Source organism: Seriola dumerili, unplaced genomic scaffold (assembly GCF_002260705.1).
Source record: "Seriola dumerili isolate Sdu_G_001 unplaced genomic scaffold, Sdu_1.0 BDQW01000442.1, whole genome shotgun sequence".
In the NCBI taxonomy this organism is placed as follows: Eukaryota; Metazoa; Chordata; class Actinopteri; order Carangiformes; family Carangidae; genus Seriola; species Seriola dumerili.
This window is the reverse complement of record NW_019174697.1, coordinates 1,332,496-1,348,765: the sequence shown is the minus strand read 5'-3', so window position 1 is coordinate 1,348,765 and position 16,270 is coordinate 1,332,496. Positions and strand designations below refer to the sequence as shown.

Here is a 16,270-nt window from a genome sequence, read left to right as displayed (position 1 = left end):
CAGCCATCAGCGTGTATCCGCTACGTACAACCAGTGACATTATCTTGTGTTGGATTTATCACATAATCGGGTACACATACACATTGGTAATCATGTGTCACCCGGGGTTTAATCTGACTAACTCCGCCCCTGGCAGCTCCTCCAGCTGATAGCCTGTGTGCTGCATGTTTGGGATTGTTGTGATGAAAGGCCGCAGCCATCTTGGATCAGCGCCGCTCCACACCGAGCAGCGGGGGGAGAGGACGGACGGACGACGTTAACTGTAGAGCCAGTTAGCTAACGTTAGCTGCTCGGCCAGATTAACCACAATCTGTTTCCCTGTGCGACGCGACTATGTTTGACTTTTGTTTTTTTTCTTCGTTAGCTGCCGTTTTGAATGCATAAGAAATGGGTATAAACTGTGTAAAGCGTTTAACGTTATAAGTCCAAAGAGGGCGGCGGCGGCGGTGCAGATCCTCGGTATATTTTTTAAATTTCTGGATAGAGGAGTTACTATGAATGGAGGATAAATGTTGCCTAAGGCTGACAGCAGCAGTTTCGTCCTCTTCTCTCTTCTCTTCGTCCTCACGTTAACGGACCCACCCCGGACAGGTAAATAAATCCAAGTTGTGTTTTTCCTTTGCTTACATTACCGCGGGCTGGTCAGGGAAGTGGGAGAAACAGGGATTACAGCTGGAAGCATAGAGCAGCGGGTCAGGCGGTGAGGCCTCCTTTATAAACCACGTACTCTGATGGTTTTACAACCGCTGCTGTGCTACTGCTGCTGGCGCCGGGAAGTGTGGACGACCGCCTTGCTAGTCGGCGCTGAAGCAGTAAATTGTAATAAAAATAGGCCAACTAAAACCACCAGTTGGCAATCTTTATTCAACAAACACTTTACGATTTAACTGCACAGTCCACACAGCCACTTCATTTTCAGAAAAATCTCTTAACGCCATTCATGTTTTTCCAAATACAGACCTTTGCTTCTCTTAAATAATTGGATAGCTTTGACACTTCTTAATACAGCTGTATTGGGGAATTATGCTGAAATACTTATTTCGACTTATAAAAGGTGGGTATCTTCTCCAAAAAGGTCTGTTTACCCTCCACTACATCCCTCGGTTAGTCACTGCTTCAGCCGTGAATCTGTAATTTGAAATGCATGTCAGAGACTCGGCTCCTGCATCACTAAAACTGGCTGTCTTTTACTCAACCTGTAGCTACACAGTTAAACATATCAAACTGATAAACTACACAATAATGTTACTGTCATGACACTGTCTGAGGATTTTTTGGACTATGTTTATGTAACTTCTAAACTGATAAATCGAGATTATTTTTTTTTGTATCTCAGGATAAAAATGTGTCACAAGTGCAAAGGTACTGGAAACACAACTGATGACTTACTAGAACAACAGAAAATCCCTAGTAAGTAAACAAATAGTGCACATATCTGTTAAAATAATCTAACTACGAATACAATACTGCCGCACTAAAGTTCTCTTCAGGTATCACAATTGTCACAAAAGGCCAGTGATTTATGAACCAAAAAATCAAATGATTTTTAGGTCACTTGTCTCAGTTGTTTTGCTTTGAATGCAGACACTTGAATAGCGCTCCAGATACATTTAAGCAACAAGGGGACAAATGCATCTTGTGGTCTCTAGGTCTAGTCTTGTGATCCTGACAGTTGTGTAGATTAGATAAACTGTTATCAGTCCAACTCATGGATAAATGTATTGTTTGGCTCAATCTAAAGGAGCAATCGCTTGCCAAGAAAATGCATTACACTCACCACCACTGCATGCCCCTTATTTTTTATTTTTGTAGAGGTTTGGTTCCTGGGTGTACATTAAGTCCATATTAGGAGGCTCTTTGTGGTTCATTTGAGTGTTTTCAACTGTAATTATTCATTTTTGTCAAAGGCAAATTCAGTGTTTGCGCTAACGTTCAAGAGTGAACATAAGACCTTTTTGTTTATAGAACTTGAGTGACTAATCTGAAAGTGAAGGGTGCTGTCTGTGTTGGCTGGCCTTCTCTTAGTGCGTTTTGAAACCACTGCTTGTTTGGGTGATGCTGTGGCCTTCATGCTGGGGATCCTGCAGGGGACTACCTGTTTTCTTGCACATGTTTTTTCAGGGAGGGTGTGTGTTTGTAGAGCATGCTGGTGCACATAAAGTGCTGGTTTTCCAAATCTTGATGCCCAAATGGGTAGGACATTCAGCAAAAGAATAATCCTGCTTTTTTTAAAAAACATAATTCAATAAAAATGTTTGAGCAGCTGTGATCATTAAAACACTGATCCTGTCATGCAGGTTTGCTTGAGCCATCTTACAGTTTTTTACAGAATCAGACTTCAGACCGTCTCTATGAGTCTCGAGGCACTCACGACCCACCAGTCTGCACTTGATTTACCTGGTTTCCACAGCAGGTTTTAGAAGCAAGCTAGGCCGCTCTGAAAGGTTAAGGTTTTATTCAGTTATACTTGAGTTGCTTGACAGTGTGTATAATTGTCATATTTCTAAATGGCTTTTAAAAATTTGTAATAAGCCTTCAGTCCTATACAACCAGTGCTTGTGAGCGTGGCAACATTGAAATATAGAAATTTTTGTAGTTCTCTACATCCTAGGGAGAATGACGAATGCTGAATGTGCTTTTAATTTAATATATGATCAGAACCATTTCAGTGACCAAGTCAGCTTGTCATGTAAATATTGTGACCCACAGATTGCCCATGTATGTATGTGTGATACACATAACTCTGTACAATATGAAAAAGTATAAGACAAATGTGAAAACCGAAACAGATATGATCATATATACATGACAGGGTAGTTGTCTTTGTGGGTAGTGCATGAGTATGTCCGGTGGTTGCTTCAGTTTATTCTCATGATACAAAGACACAGATGTCAGGTGGATTGTTGACCTAAAATTCAGGTGTATAGGCCGCTCTTGCAGCCTGGGTTACAATGAACTACATCAATGCAGATTGTAAATAAGTTTGTAGAGACTCAACACAGCCAACAATGGCAAACATATTTAAAAAAAAAAAAAAAAAAAAAAATCACAGATCCAGACAAAGTTAGCACATAGTGTGAACATGCCCAAAATTTACAAAGACTGAAATCTTCCCATATCATCAATTTGAGCAACAAATCAACTGAACTTTGTTTATTGTCAGTGGGGCTGAGCAACCTGTCTGTGTTACACTGGCAGCTGGTTTATCACTGTTTGTTCTGCACAAAAAAAGTTGGCCGTAGCTTATCTTTTGTCAGGCATCATGTGCCAACAACAGTCAGATGTTTTTGTTCACCTGATACTCCACTGACGAGACTGAAGTTACAGTTAACAACCTGCAGTGACCCAAATGGAGAAGACGGCCACAAATTCTTATGCTGATTACAGTGATTTTTGAAAGACTACTTAAGTTAATGTTTAGCTGACTAATTGTTGATGTCATGGTAAGTGATACATTTGACCCAAATATAAAGGTAGATTATGGTGTCTCTGTGATTGTTCTGTTAAATTAGTGGGTTTTCATAAAATCATATTTGTTACAGTCTGTTTATGCCGTATGTAGTTTTCAACCTTGGTCATTTATGCCTATCTTATGTATCTTATGTAGTCTTTATAAAGACACAGTATCTCTTTTTGAATTGTAAGCAGTAGTTTAGCTAAACACAACCTAGTGAGCAGTTGTCTGCACATAATTCCCTGTCAGATATGCTCAATGATTGTGTGGCTTATTTGTTTGAAATGGGAGAAAATGTGACCTAACAAAAATAAGCATTCTTAATATTGAAAACTAAATATTTAATACTTGTTTTAATTAAAAGTTGTAAAATTAATATACTGCCAAGTACAGTACCTTGAGTTGTTTTTTTTTTTGTTTGTTAATTTTATCGACCTCTATCAGCAATTAGAAGTAACAAGAACACAGATTATTTCCTGCTGCCAGAGTATGTCACACAGCCCTGACCTTCTACTTTTACAACTGTTGTCCTGTATTGTCGAGCAGTGGAAAGTGCATGTGGAGGACATGAAAATGTTGAGGAAAATGTCAAGAGAGGACGCTGCCAGTGCCATGGGGCAGACAGATTTCACTCAGTGACAATGCATTTCAAAGCTTAGAGTCTTGTACCTGATATCCCACCAACCCCCTGCAGATAGATTTTAGATATTTTATGATCTAGGACAGTGAAGATCATGGTTGTTGCCCCTGGAACACACTACATGTTTAAATTAATTTGTAAATTACCAGTATTAACTTTTTTTTCTTCTAATATAGTGAACCTAAGTGGTACAGCTCTACTTAAGAGCAGCTCTGTTTACCATTTTAAGTATTGACTGTGTCACATCAGTTCTACCATGAAAAAGTTTTAACACAGGAAAAACAAAAATATGCGGTTAACTTCTTGGTCAATAACATCTTTCTTGTTTCGCAAATTAAACGGCTTGGTTTTTAAAGGAATTTGACCTGCACGGCCTTTATCCACACAGAGCAGAGAGAATATATTGGTTTTAAATGTGAGTTGGTATAATGAAATGGACTTGAATGCCTGTACCCACTCACTGCTTTTAACAGCGAGCCTCAGAGCTGATGTGAATCATCAGTGGCTGGAGATGATACAGTGTGCGCACAAGGCCAGTTCACTGTGCCGTTATACATCAGTAGGACTGAGTTGGGGCAGTCTCATTGTCTTTATTGTATTTTTCTGTTGGTTATGTAAGAGATGCAGAGGCTCACTTTTCTCCAGGGTAGCCAGTTCACTCAATTGGGGACTTGACATCACAACAGCCAAAGAAATAGCCTCAATAAGAGAGGAGTATATCCTGCTTGCTCCTCATTATCCCAACCCATCTCATTTATCAGTCGTTAATGCTGTGATTCTCAGGCAGATGCTTTAGAGCATATACAGCAATAATCTTTGCTATGATACAATATGTGTGCATGCATATCAAGCATGCCCTTTACCTTGCATTAGATTTGTGGTGGTTAATTTTGACTGGTCAAAAACAAAATATTAACCACCATCAAATGTGTGTGTAAAATTGGAGGGAAATATGAGCTTTCAGGCATCCATATTAATCAAAGCTGGTTGGGCAATCCATCCTAATCAGCAGGATGTCCAGATAATGGCAAGGGAAGTGCACTTCAACATAGAGGTTATTGTACATGCCCAAGCTGTGCCTTCAACTATATAAATATCTGATAACCTAAAGCAGTAGGCTGCTGGTATCTGCATAAATTCTCCTCTTGTGGATTTTCCAGCAGCAGCAGTTATCAGAAGAAGCACAAAGAGCATGAATACAAATGTGTGCATGCAACAAGTCTTTATCCAAGCGGCGCTCAGATGCATCAGAAAGCATGACGCATGTATTTTCTAGTCCTGACCACACGGAGAACGGGCTTAACAGCGGTTAGCTTAGCTACGTTTTAAATAAGCGATTAGCAGCTAGATTTGGCTTCTGTTTGCCAGTTAGTTTCTCAGTAGGCTAACATAGCAAAGCAACAAGTCTTATTACAATATGTAGAAAAAAAGATACATTTAAAAGTCCTTGGCTGGGAAGGAAAATGCTAACATCTCTGGTTAAGGTGCTCTGTAGGAAATTGATGAAGGTGATGGTGGTTATATATTCACACAAATACAATATCTCACGAAGCATTTAAAAGAAGATCGACTTATAGTCTTTGAAATCCATAATCATTTTTCACCTAGTTTAGTCACATATCATACATTCTTTTTCTGTCTAAATATAGACATAAACTATTAACATCATTCACAAATCCTCTCTAATGTATTTGGGATTCCTGGTCTCTAATGTTATCCATCAACCTGACACACATTCAGTCCCAGGAGACAGAGAGAGATCTTTAATGCATCTCAATCGACTTAGCTTTAACTAAGACAGGGTGACGTCTGCTGTGTTGGAGGGCTTTTAAAACACGTTTTGGCAGAGTGAAAAAGATTTGAATTAAGGTTGGCTATGAAGGGTAGGTTCACTTTTTTTTTTTAACTGATCTAGTTGTCCCTCATTATTTATAGTTAATGATAGTGCAGCCTTATGAACTAGAGTGATCTCTGTTATACAAGTGAATACAGAGTGACAACAATATTAAAAAAAAAATAATAATAATTTTAACTTTATTTCACTTAGCTACTTACAGTAGGATATTGTGCAAAATAAAGTCAGGACAACTTGGAAGTGTCAGGTTTGTGACCTTTATCGCAGGAGGGCATAAAAATGGTATGTCTGGTGTAATGTGAGATTTCTCCTGATTTTGAAAATATGATTCAGCTTTTTTATTTATTTGTTTTAAAAGGGCCGAATAGTTGTCCAGCTGGATGTTATATAGGCTGCACCAGCAGCATGATCACAATGTAAGGTTGGGAAAACTTTTATCGAAGTCTTGTTTGAAATGGAAGAAAATTGTTAGTGCATTTCCTTTGCACTTTTTTTTTTAATATTAGGCTTATTTGTGCAGTAGTCAGAACTCTAGTATAAGTACAGAGCAGTTTTAAAGCCCAGTGGAGGTTGTGACCTTGCTCTTTGGGATCATCAAAGCTGAAAATCTCTTGTTCACCGTCAGCTAAGGTGGTCGGTACACAGATGAAACAACAGTCACAGTCTTGAAATAGCTCAGAGCTTTTTTCTAAGTAAAAATAGTGTAGCCATATTTGCTAAGTGAGTGGGTGGTCCAGGTACACAAAACCACCTGTATCCTAGAACAGATGGCCTAATGTACCCACTACTGGGCAAGCAACTGGGGACATCACTGGTCACTGACGAATACCAGAGAATTGTTAAGAGTAAAGATACGAGATTTCCTTATAGACGAAACATAATGAGCAGCACAAACAGGATGAACATTGTCCTTTTTTTTAAAACCACACTGGCTTTGATAAAGTGCAATTTAAAAATTCCTTTAAGTCAAGACACTGACATACAGGATAGTCACTCTATTGTTTCTATTTGTTTCAGGTCCGCGGCTAGCTCTGGCAAGATTATTGTCAGGTAAGCAAGCAGTATGTCTTCTAGTGTAGTGGCTGTCTGATCTTTGTTGTTGGAATATATCAGCAGCTCCTTCAGTTAAAACGTTTTCTTTTTGTCCACAAAGCTCTTCTCCTGAAAACACCTGTGATTGTTTTATCATCTTATTGTCTTGCATTTAGAAGTAGTTTTCAGTGGAATAAGAGTTCTTTACGGTTTTTAAATCAGACTCCGACTGATGATCTCTTACAGTTTTGATGCAGTCCACGCATCAGGAACGTCATTCTTATAAACTCTTAATGCAGTTCTTAAAACAGTTCATACGTTTCTCATAACACTAACACTGCTTCAAGATTTACACACAAAACGTTTTGATATTTTGATATAAACCTGACTGACTTTAGAAGAAGAGAACTGCAAAAATTATATACATACAAAAGAACAATTCTGTTTCAACATTGCAGTGGTGTTTACTGTACTGTTTACATTTCAACCCCTCTCAACGGATTACTGTACTGTAACTTTAGAACAGTGTACGGACATGTATGTACAAGCCCAATGGAAGGCAGAAGAGCTTTAGATTTAGAACATGGTATAACCAAAAAACATTTTTAGATGTTTTTACTGTATGATATTTTCAATGAAGTGTTTCATATTAGAGCAGATATGTGGCACTTTGCATTTCATGTGTGTAATTTTTTGATTTCTGTGTAGAGTTTAGGAAAAAAATGAGTGAAAGCAGTTGTAAAAACAGTATCTGTAAATTCCAATACTATACTGTAATTGGTATAAGTGAGCACCAATTATAGTACAGTAATTCATACCACATAGAGCATGTGTGTGTGTGTGTGTGTGTGTGTGTGATTTGAATGAAAACACCACTAATTTAATGCAGGACTGTATCAAAGTGAGTGAGAGATCTGATGAATGTATGAACTGTTTTCATGAGTTGTCAGTCAAATGAAAAATGCATCAACACAATGAGAAAACATCTTTAGTAGTGAAGTATATGTGGATACAAAGGAAAGTTGTACAAATACAATGAGAAACGCTAATGTGTGTGGGGGAATGATGAACTGTTCTGATAACTACATTTAGAGTTGTGAGAATGGCTTTTCTGATGTGAGTTGCATCAAAGCGATTGAGATTGTAATATTATGTTAGAAGTAAGCATAGTGTTTGTATTAATCTCTGTTACAACATGGTAATGAGTTCATTTTCCTATTCCATGATCTATAACATTGCTGAGATTATTTGCTTATAGATTGGGTCATTCATCACATGATATAGGCTCAACACAGGCAGCTCTGATGCAGAGGCGTCTCTCACGTTAATCACATATGGCAATTGGCACGAACTGTGTTGCTGACAGATATAAACAGACAAAAAGCCTATAGATATTGTTAAGTATGTGTCTGCTCTCGGTCTAAGACTCTTTCCAGTTGCCGTCATAACTGAACTGTTATTTAAAGACATGCTTACAAAACCTCTGTTGTTTTATTCTGCCTGGTCTGATTTTGTTTAATATAATTTACTCAGGCGTGATTAAACTTGCAGACATGACAAAACAATGTTCTTTTGGTGGATTCACATTTCTAAGTTGTATGAATGTAATGTGTATGCTGTGGATTTTCTTTTTTTACAGGATCCCCTTTCTAGTTTCTACCAACAATTTTTTTTCTTTCTTTGCTGTCTCAGAATATTAAATTGTTGGGGGGGGCTAACAGACCGAAAGGGAGTGTGTACATTTATATACAGTACCAGTCAAAAGTTTGGACACACGTTCCCATTCACTTGAATGTGTTGTACTGTATATACTGAAGTGTCCAGATTCAGTTGGTTTCACTGGCTGCAATGGTAGTACTGCTCCTCTTTGACTGTGATTTCCTCAATTTGCACTTAGTCACTATAAGGAAGAACAATCTATTAATTTATTCACTCTATCCCCCTTATACATTCTCTTATTTTATCAACTGCCAGGGAAACTCAAGTGCCCCCATTCAGTCCTCTGCTGGACTCTGACTTAAAATGGTTTTCTCTCGTTTAAAAAAAGGTCTTAGTCACGTGCAGGTTTGACCACGCGAACTCTCTTGTTGTATTTCAGAGCAGCGCTGCAGCCCTGGGCAGTTTGCCTGCCGCAGTGGAAAGATGCAATGTATCCCAATGTCCTGGCAGTGTGACGGCTGGACAGCATGTGAGGACAAGAGTGACGAGATGGACTGTCCCCGTGAGTATAGCTCACTTAAGCCCTTTTACACCCACTCTGTTACCTAACATCCATAACATGATTGATTTCTGGAAAGAATAGCAACACCCAGGAAGCTTTTCACACTTGGACGATTGGATCACAGCTGGACAGCTCTGTATACAGGTGTGAATGTACCCACAGTGCCTTAAGGATGCACTGGGATCTAATCAAGCAAGTATTCAGAGGTGTTCAGTGATGCATGTTGACCACATAGGAACAGAAGCCTATAGTGCTGTTAAAAGCAGTGAGTGGGTACAGGCATTCTTGTCCATTTCATTATACCACATCACATTTAAAACCAATAGTGTGAGTGCAAATACAATTCAACTGCCAGATTTAAAGTGTGTGTGTCTGTGTGTGAATAGCACAATAAAACCTCCAAACACAGGTCAATCCAGTTGATTTGCTTTTACCAAGTGGTTCAGACTTGGTTTTTAAGTCTGCAGGTATGAAAAAAGTCCTCCTAATCCCCCCACAGTGAATCACAATGCTAGATTAGCCGCTCTGCACTGACAGCGTCACATGGCAGAAGAAGGCAGAGTTCTGAGTGGCTGCACGTGTGTCTGTGTCTCTGTTTTTGTTTACTGTTTGTTGATCTCTTCAGCTCGGCATAGATGTTGCAGTGCTAAGCCTTTGACCGAAATCCTATTGTTTTCCCCTCTTAAATCCAGAGAGACCTTATCCCCAGATCTCTGACCGCATAATGGGAATTATTGAATGGATTGAGTCCAGCATGTGACCTCCATACAGCAGTAGTTGTGTCTGCTTTGAGTTAAAGCTGTAAGCCTGCCAACAAAACTGTATACTGAGTGAGAATTTACACTGGACTCATTTATTGAGCAGGAAATAAAAGCAGAAATTGTTTGTTAAAGCATCACCAACAGTGCTGAATGTGGAAGCAGAACCTTCCTCTTGTTTTCATTGTTTATTCACCAGTAAAACAGTTGCATACCACTAATCCATATACAATATATTCTGTATGTTCAGAAGAAAATGTTAATTATTATTCACTGAAAAAGCTTGCAGCTGAACATCATATTTTGCCTGTGTTGGGTGACTGTGGTTTCAAAGAGAAAAGCAAGAAAAACCCACACAATGTTTACACATGCCTCAGTGAGGGGCTATTGTCTGCTGAATCAACAGCATGCATGGAAATCAATGTTCTTGTTTGGGATTAGCTCTTTGTTGAATAACATGGCAAGGTGCAGCAATCTTTCACACCAATTCCAGCCAAACAAATACCAGAAGAAACTGTTCAACCTTGTAATGTCAATACATGGTAGAAAACTGAAAAGGGGAAATGGTATTATAAAATATGTAATTGGCAAACAAAAAAACAAAAAAAAAAAACACATTGCAGGCTGCACTAAAGTAAGTCCCACTGCAAACTACAGACCAGTTATTGCACAGCTGACAACATATACACTGAACATAACACAGAACTGCAGAACTCCACTGTACTGTTTATGCAGAATATCTGCTGTCACAAAATAAAACAAACTGTCACATAAGTCTTTTTTTAAAATGAAAGATACATTGATAACATGGTTTAAAGTTACAGAAAATGAATGCCGTAAATTTCACAATTTATGTTTTTTTAATTGATTCTCGGTGCTTCTCCAGTTAAGTTTTCAGTTCAGTTTGTCTTAATTTGAGAACTGAGACTCCTTCTTCAGTATAAAGTATTGTTATTTTCATAAACTGTAATTCCTGCTTTTTGCCTGCTTTCTCAACAGTTATAATTTTTTATTGAATTAAATGCAACAGAGGAACACAACATTCAATTTATTTTGAGTGGTTTCTGTAATTTATTTTTCAGCTCCTGAATAATCATTAATAACATCCTGCTTCTGTTCTTTTTGCCTCTGGAAGATTTTTGTTTTCAATGCTGTAATGTACGAACAACTAGTGAAGGATTATAGGTGAACTAAAGTTTGTCTGTTAGTGTTGTTGATTGCCATTAGTATCTTTTAATCATTATTATTATTATTTCCAGCACATCTACTTCCTTAACACATTTTCCTGTATAAAATGTAGCAACATCCAAAGTACTTGAGTGGAATATTAGCAGGAGATTAATCTTGACATCATTCAAGTCTATATTGTGCTGTATGTAGACAATGCTGGGATTCTCCCCTCACTCCAGATCCAAACCACTGTAAACTCCTTATTATATTTACAATCTGCACAGTCTGCAAGGCTTTGATTCTGCTTTTATCTTCCTCAAAATTTATATCTACTTCCTTGATTTTGAATTATACATGTTTCTCAATGTTTCTAAATTCCTTTTTATAAGTATTGAACCTCAACACAGGAAATGTTGATCAGAAACACATATTACTGCAGAATAAGCAAGGGAAAGACATGTCCTTACATTCTTCAGGCATTCATGAATACATGAAACACAAAAGGGCTTTTCCTCCAACATAATTTTGAATGAGGGAATACCAGGCAGAGCTGGTGCAGAAACAAGCAGCACTGACACGTTATGGGTTTATCTATTTATGTATCAGGCTCTCAGACAAATGAAAAAGGTTTATTGTTGCCTTTGAACACAGGAGCAGTCTGACAGTGGCTCATTATATTACAAGCTTTTAACAGGTTGCACAACATGAACAAATCTCTCTTTAAAAAAAGCTCCTGAGTTCCTGAGAACTTTTTATAATAGTAGGAAAAACCTCATCCACATTTTTTGACCTTCAGTAATTTTCTTGCAGCTATAAAGGAGGAGAGGTTTCGTTTTGGCAACGGATATGACCAGGTAGAAGACGTCATTGGTGTGGCTCAGCCTGTGCGCTTCAACAGTAAGCATCTCACTTTACTCTCCCCCACTTTATTGTAGTTGAGTGTATCGTTGTTGAGTCTGCACTATGATTGTGTAGACAGCTTTTACCAACCACAACGCTTACGTTTCTTCTCCGTCCACAGAGAAGTGCCCCAGTGGGTGGCACCACTACGAGAAGACGGCCAGCTGTTACAAAGTGTACCTGAGGAACGAGAACTACTGGCAGGCTGTGGATACCTGTCAGAAAGTCAACGGCTCATTGGCTACGTTTGTGACCAACGAGGAGCTGCAGTTCATACTGAAGATCGAGGTGGACTTTGACGATAAAGTCTGTGAGCGCAGAGACCAGTGCAAGTGAGTTTTTACCAACTGTGTTATTGTCTGAAAAATGTGGCATTAGTCTAACTTCGGCCACGAGAAACAGCTGAAGTTCACGGATGTTATTACTGTTTAGTCAGATTTTTGTGACTTCCTACAGACTTTTACCAGTTAATAGTATGAGATAAATGGTTTCTTGTGATGACATTAAGTCACTATACTATACTCTGCTGCAGAGCCAAACACGTATATTAGATAGATAGATATTTCTGCCCATGTGCACAGCTCTGCCCAGCCTCTGCAGTCTCCTCTCCCTGTGCCTTTTCCATGTGGCCTTTATTTACACAGTAAATAGCTGCCTGAACATGCATGCTTGAAATCTCGACTGTCAAGCTTTCTTTCACTTAAGAGAGAGAATTCTACAACTTGAGATCAAAACCTTAAAATTGCAAGTCTACTTTTCTAACTTATTAAACTGCTTTGCTCTTGTTGACCTTTTTTCTTCCTGTGATATAAACTGTATAGTCAAATGTATCCGCCTGGTCGTTCTGTTATTGTTGTAGGCCATCTAGTGGCCGATAGTGGTAGTTTAATCATCTTAAACTGGCCTACGCACAAACCCTGAAATAGACTATTTGACACAGTAAGTTTAAACTCTTATTGTTTGTTTTTAAGGTTCTGGGTGGGCTACCAGTATGTGATCACCAATCAGAACCACTCTCTGGAGGGCCGCTGGGAGGTCGCATACAAAGGTATTAAAGATTTGGTTTTGTAGGAAGCAAATATTATATTATATAATAATATTATTAATGATATAATATTATTATTAAATTGCTGATATGTTTCTCAACAGGGTCAATGCAGGTGTTTCTGCCACCTGAGGGTCTAACCAATTTTGGGGAGGCGTCTCCCACCCAGGACAATGTCTTCTGTGCCCAGCTGCAGCGTTTTCAGATAAAAAGCATGAATGAACGAGGCCTGCACAGTTGGCACGCTGAGAACTGCTACAAAAAGTTCCCCTTTCTCTGCAAGAGGAGTATGTGTCCATTGTTTTTTCCCCCCAGATGTGTCCAAATAACAATAATATTTTCTTTATTTCAGTCGTGGTTTTGTTTGTTTTTTGTTGTTTTTTTTTCTTCATTTTCACTTTCTATGTTTATCTGACAGGGCAAACGTGTGTGGATATAAAAGACAATGTCGTAAACGAGGGCTACTACTTCACCCCTAAGGGGGACGATCCGTGTCTGAGCTGCACGTGTCATGACGGCGAGCCTGAGATGTGTGTGGCCGCACTGTGTGAGCGACCGCAGGGCTGCCAGCACTTCCGCAAGGATCCCAAAGAGTGCTGCAAGTTCACCTGCCTGGACCCAGGTACTGCCCCCTCCTGATGCAGCTCACTGATTAGAGTGATATTTCACTCCAGCAGAATATTTTCCCATTCAGTCAGTCACCGGCTGTGGTAGTGGGTAAATAGACTTCATTCTTGGAGCTTTACATTAACATTTTCCGATGTAACAGTCACTGCTCACAGCCCCACAAGATGGAGCTCCTCACATATCTACAGTATTTGATACTGCAGCTTGTGGCAATTTTACACTCAGCCACAGGATATCTTTTACACTGTACAGCATAAATTGAATGATTAAAAATAACTTCCCACATGTACAATGCAGAATTCTCTCAGAGAGAGAAATTTGTCATAATGAGGAGTGTGCCAGTGAAGAAGAGTGCAGAAAGTAATGCTCTTATTTTGTTGTCTTTCCTCTTCGCACTCAGATGGAAACAGTCTGTTTGACTCGATGGCCAGTGGGATGAGACTGATCGTCAGCTGTATCTCATCCTTCCTCATCCTCTCTCTGCTGCTCTTCATGGTGCACAGACTCCGTCAGCGGAGACGTGAACGCATTGAAACACTAATTGGAGGAAACTGTGAGCACTAAGCCTGTTGGACATTCACACACACACAACTCTCTGGTTGATAATAATTTGGTTATGTAATGAGGTTTTCTCATTATAATTAGTTTCAGTTGATTTAACTGCAGCGCAAGTTTTTATTTTATATTAACTTCATATGCTGTGGCTGATTATTGTATATTGTTGCAGTCATTTCACATTGGCCTCTGTATCTGTCTGTTTTTATTTGCTCAGTGCACCACTTTAACCTTGGAAGACGAGTCCCAGGCTTTGACTATGGCCCGGATGCCTTTGGCACCGGCCTCACTCCCCTGCATCTGTCTGATGATGGAGAGGGAGGTGCTTTTCATTTCCAAGAGCCTCCTCCGCCATACGCAGCCTACAAATACCCAGACATCCAGCACCCCGATGACCCCCCTCCTCCGTATGAGGCCTCCATCAACCCAGACAGCCTCCTCTACGTGGACCTCGGTAGGCGCAGATCCTTGTCTAGTTATTCATGAATCTCATCATGTACAGAAAAGAGTTTTCATTTCCTCTCTTTGTCGTTACCTTCAGGACACAGCGGGGTCTCCATGGTGCCGAGCCAGATGAACACCATGGGAGACGGTCTCCAGGCTGATATTCCCAACGCTTCTGGTCCCATGCCAGGGTCGGTGCCGTCCACTCAGGAGAGGGAGGACTCCATAGATAGCAGCACCCTCCTGGTGGGGCCCGACACTCCGACAGATGGCCACACCCCCGCTTCCATGCCTGCTGACTGCGCCTCCCTCAGCACCGTGGTATAGGACTGTGGATGGACAGCAGGGACCTGCACCCGGACATTACCTGCTAGTGGAGGAAGGTCATGAGTGCGTTGCTGCACCGAGAGAAGACGCAGCACACTGTTGTCATTTATCTAAAATGCTGACTGCAGAGAGGAGAGTTAAAGTTTATACAGACATATCAGAAGGTGGAGCAGCCTGATTTCTTTGAGGTGTCGCAGTAACGAATAGATGCCCTCTTTCTGAAGACTCCCGCGGCCCTCCCGCCCCCTGGGGTGGGGAGAAATTTAGCACTATACAGTGGCACTAAAAGAAAAGATGCTGCTCTGTCAGCGTTGTGTATTAAAATGTGGTTTTAATAATTGTAGTTTTCTCTGGCTTCGGATTCATGTGATTTAGATTCCATCCACTGAAAGAATAAGTCATTTTTACATGCACTCATATGGTATTTTAAGATCTATTACGTTACATAATGTGAAGATTAGTTACATTCTCATTCCATATTTCACTTAGATTTATACAAATGGCTTCTCATAATCCATAACTGCAGAGACTGTGCACAATATTACTCATGCTCGACATATCACACATAATGAACGTGTGATAATACGTTTGTGTCTTTTTTTCTGGAACTTTTATCTTTATGACTGCGACACATCTGCTTTGCAATCTGCCTCAGTCTTGATTCATGTTTAATCATGAATACAATTTTATCACCACAATTAATCAAGAACAATGACGATTGATGTGATTGTATGCTTGTTAAAACCATCTCTGAGTTGGTGGAGACACAGTGGTGTAGTCTGTTTGAAGTCCCCCTCTCAAATGATTTGGCAAGAATAATACAGAAGCTCCTCTCTGGTAAAAGATAATTCATTATCACTGGTTTTAATTTTATCTCAGGGGAATAAAGTGTTGAGATAATTTGTAAAAGTTGTCTTTCTACAAAATATCTCATTATCTGCACTCCTCGTGTTTCTGATTATGTAATAACTTCATTGTACCCCGATGTCACCGTGATCCAATCTCAGCGAGCCTTTTGTGAATGTCAAGTGGGGTGCCTAGAGTCGCACAAGGAAAAGAAAGTAACCAGAACCAAGAAAAGAACTTTTCCTGTAAAGGAATGACCTAGAAATAAAATTACATCCAAAGTGCTTCTTTGACTTAAACTCCTACCCTTGTGTTTGAAAAGGAGAAGACTTTTAACTGCAGAGCTTCCAAATGTTACATTATGGCTGACATGTTATCCACAATTTAATTTAGCCT

At 39.6% G+C, this 16,270-nt stretch overlaps 1 protein-coding gene across 2 annotated transcripts; it reads left to right on the top strand.

Annotated features, from left to right (window-relative positions):
- Positions 1 to 250: 250 nt before the first annotated feature.
- Positions 251 to 15,227, top strand: dgcr2 (DiGeorge syndrome critical region gene 2). Of its 2 annotated transcripts, XM_022762178.1 has the most exons (11): positions 251 to 591; positions 6,967 to 6,999; positions 9,080 to 9,202; positions 11,941 to 12,027; positions 12,152 to 12,362; positions 13,002 to 13,078; positions 13,180 to 13,362; positions 13,494 to 13,697; positions 14,103 to 14,255; positions 14,475 to 14,711; positions 14,799 to 15,227. In XM_022762178.1, exons 1-11 carry the CDS (start codon positions 510 to 512, stop codon positions 15,026 to 15,028), a joined length of 1,620 nt encoding a protein of 539 aa, XP_022617899.1. In that variant the 5' UTR covers positions 251 to 509; the 3' UTR covers positions 15,029 to 15,227. The 2 variants fall into 2 exon arrangements, with proteins under 2 accessions (XP_022617899.1, XP_022617900.1); XM_022762179.1 differs by lacking the exon at positions 6,967 to 6,999.
- The last annotated feature ends 1,043 nt before the right edge of the window (positions 15,228 to 16,270 follow it).

Bases quoted from the DNA above. Each gene is read 5' to 3' on its own strand.
- dgcr2 (XM_022762178.1), top strand. From the start codon at position 510: ATGTTGCCTAAGGCTGACAGCAGCAGTTTCGTCCTCTTCTCTCTTCTC. The intron at 9,203-11,940 runs GTGAGTATAGCT...ATTTTCTTGCAG, and splicing joins TGACGAGATGGACTGTCCCC to CTATAAAGGAGGAGAGGTTT. The intron at 13,698-14,102 runs GTACTGCCCCCT...CTTCGCACTCAG, and splicing joins GTTCACCTGCCTGGACCCAG to ATGGAAACAGTCTGTTTGAC.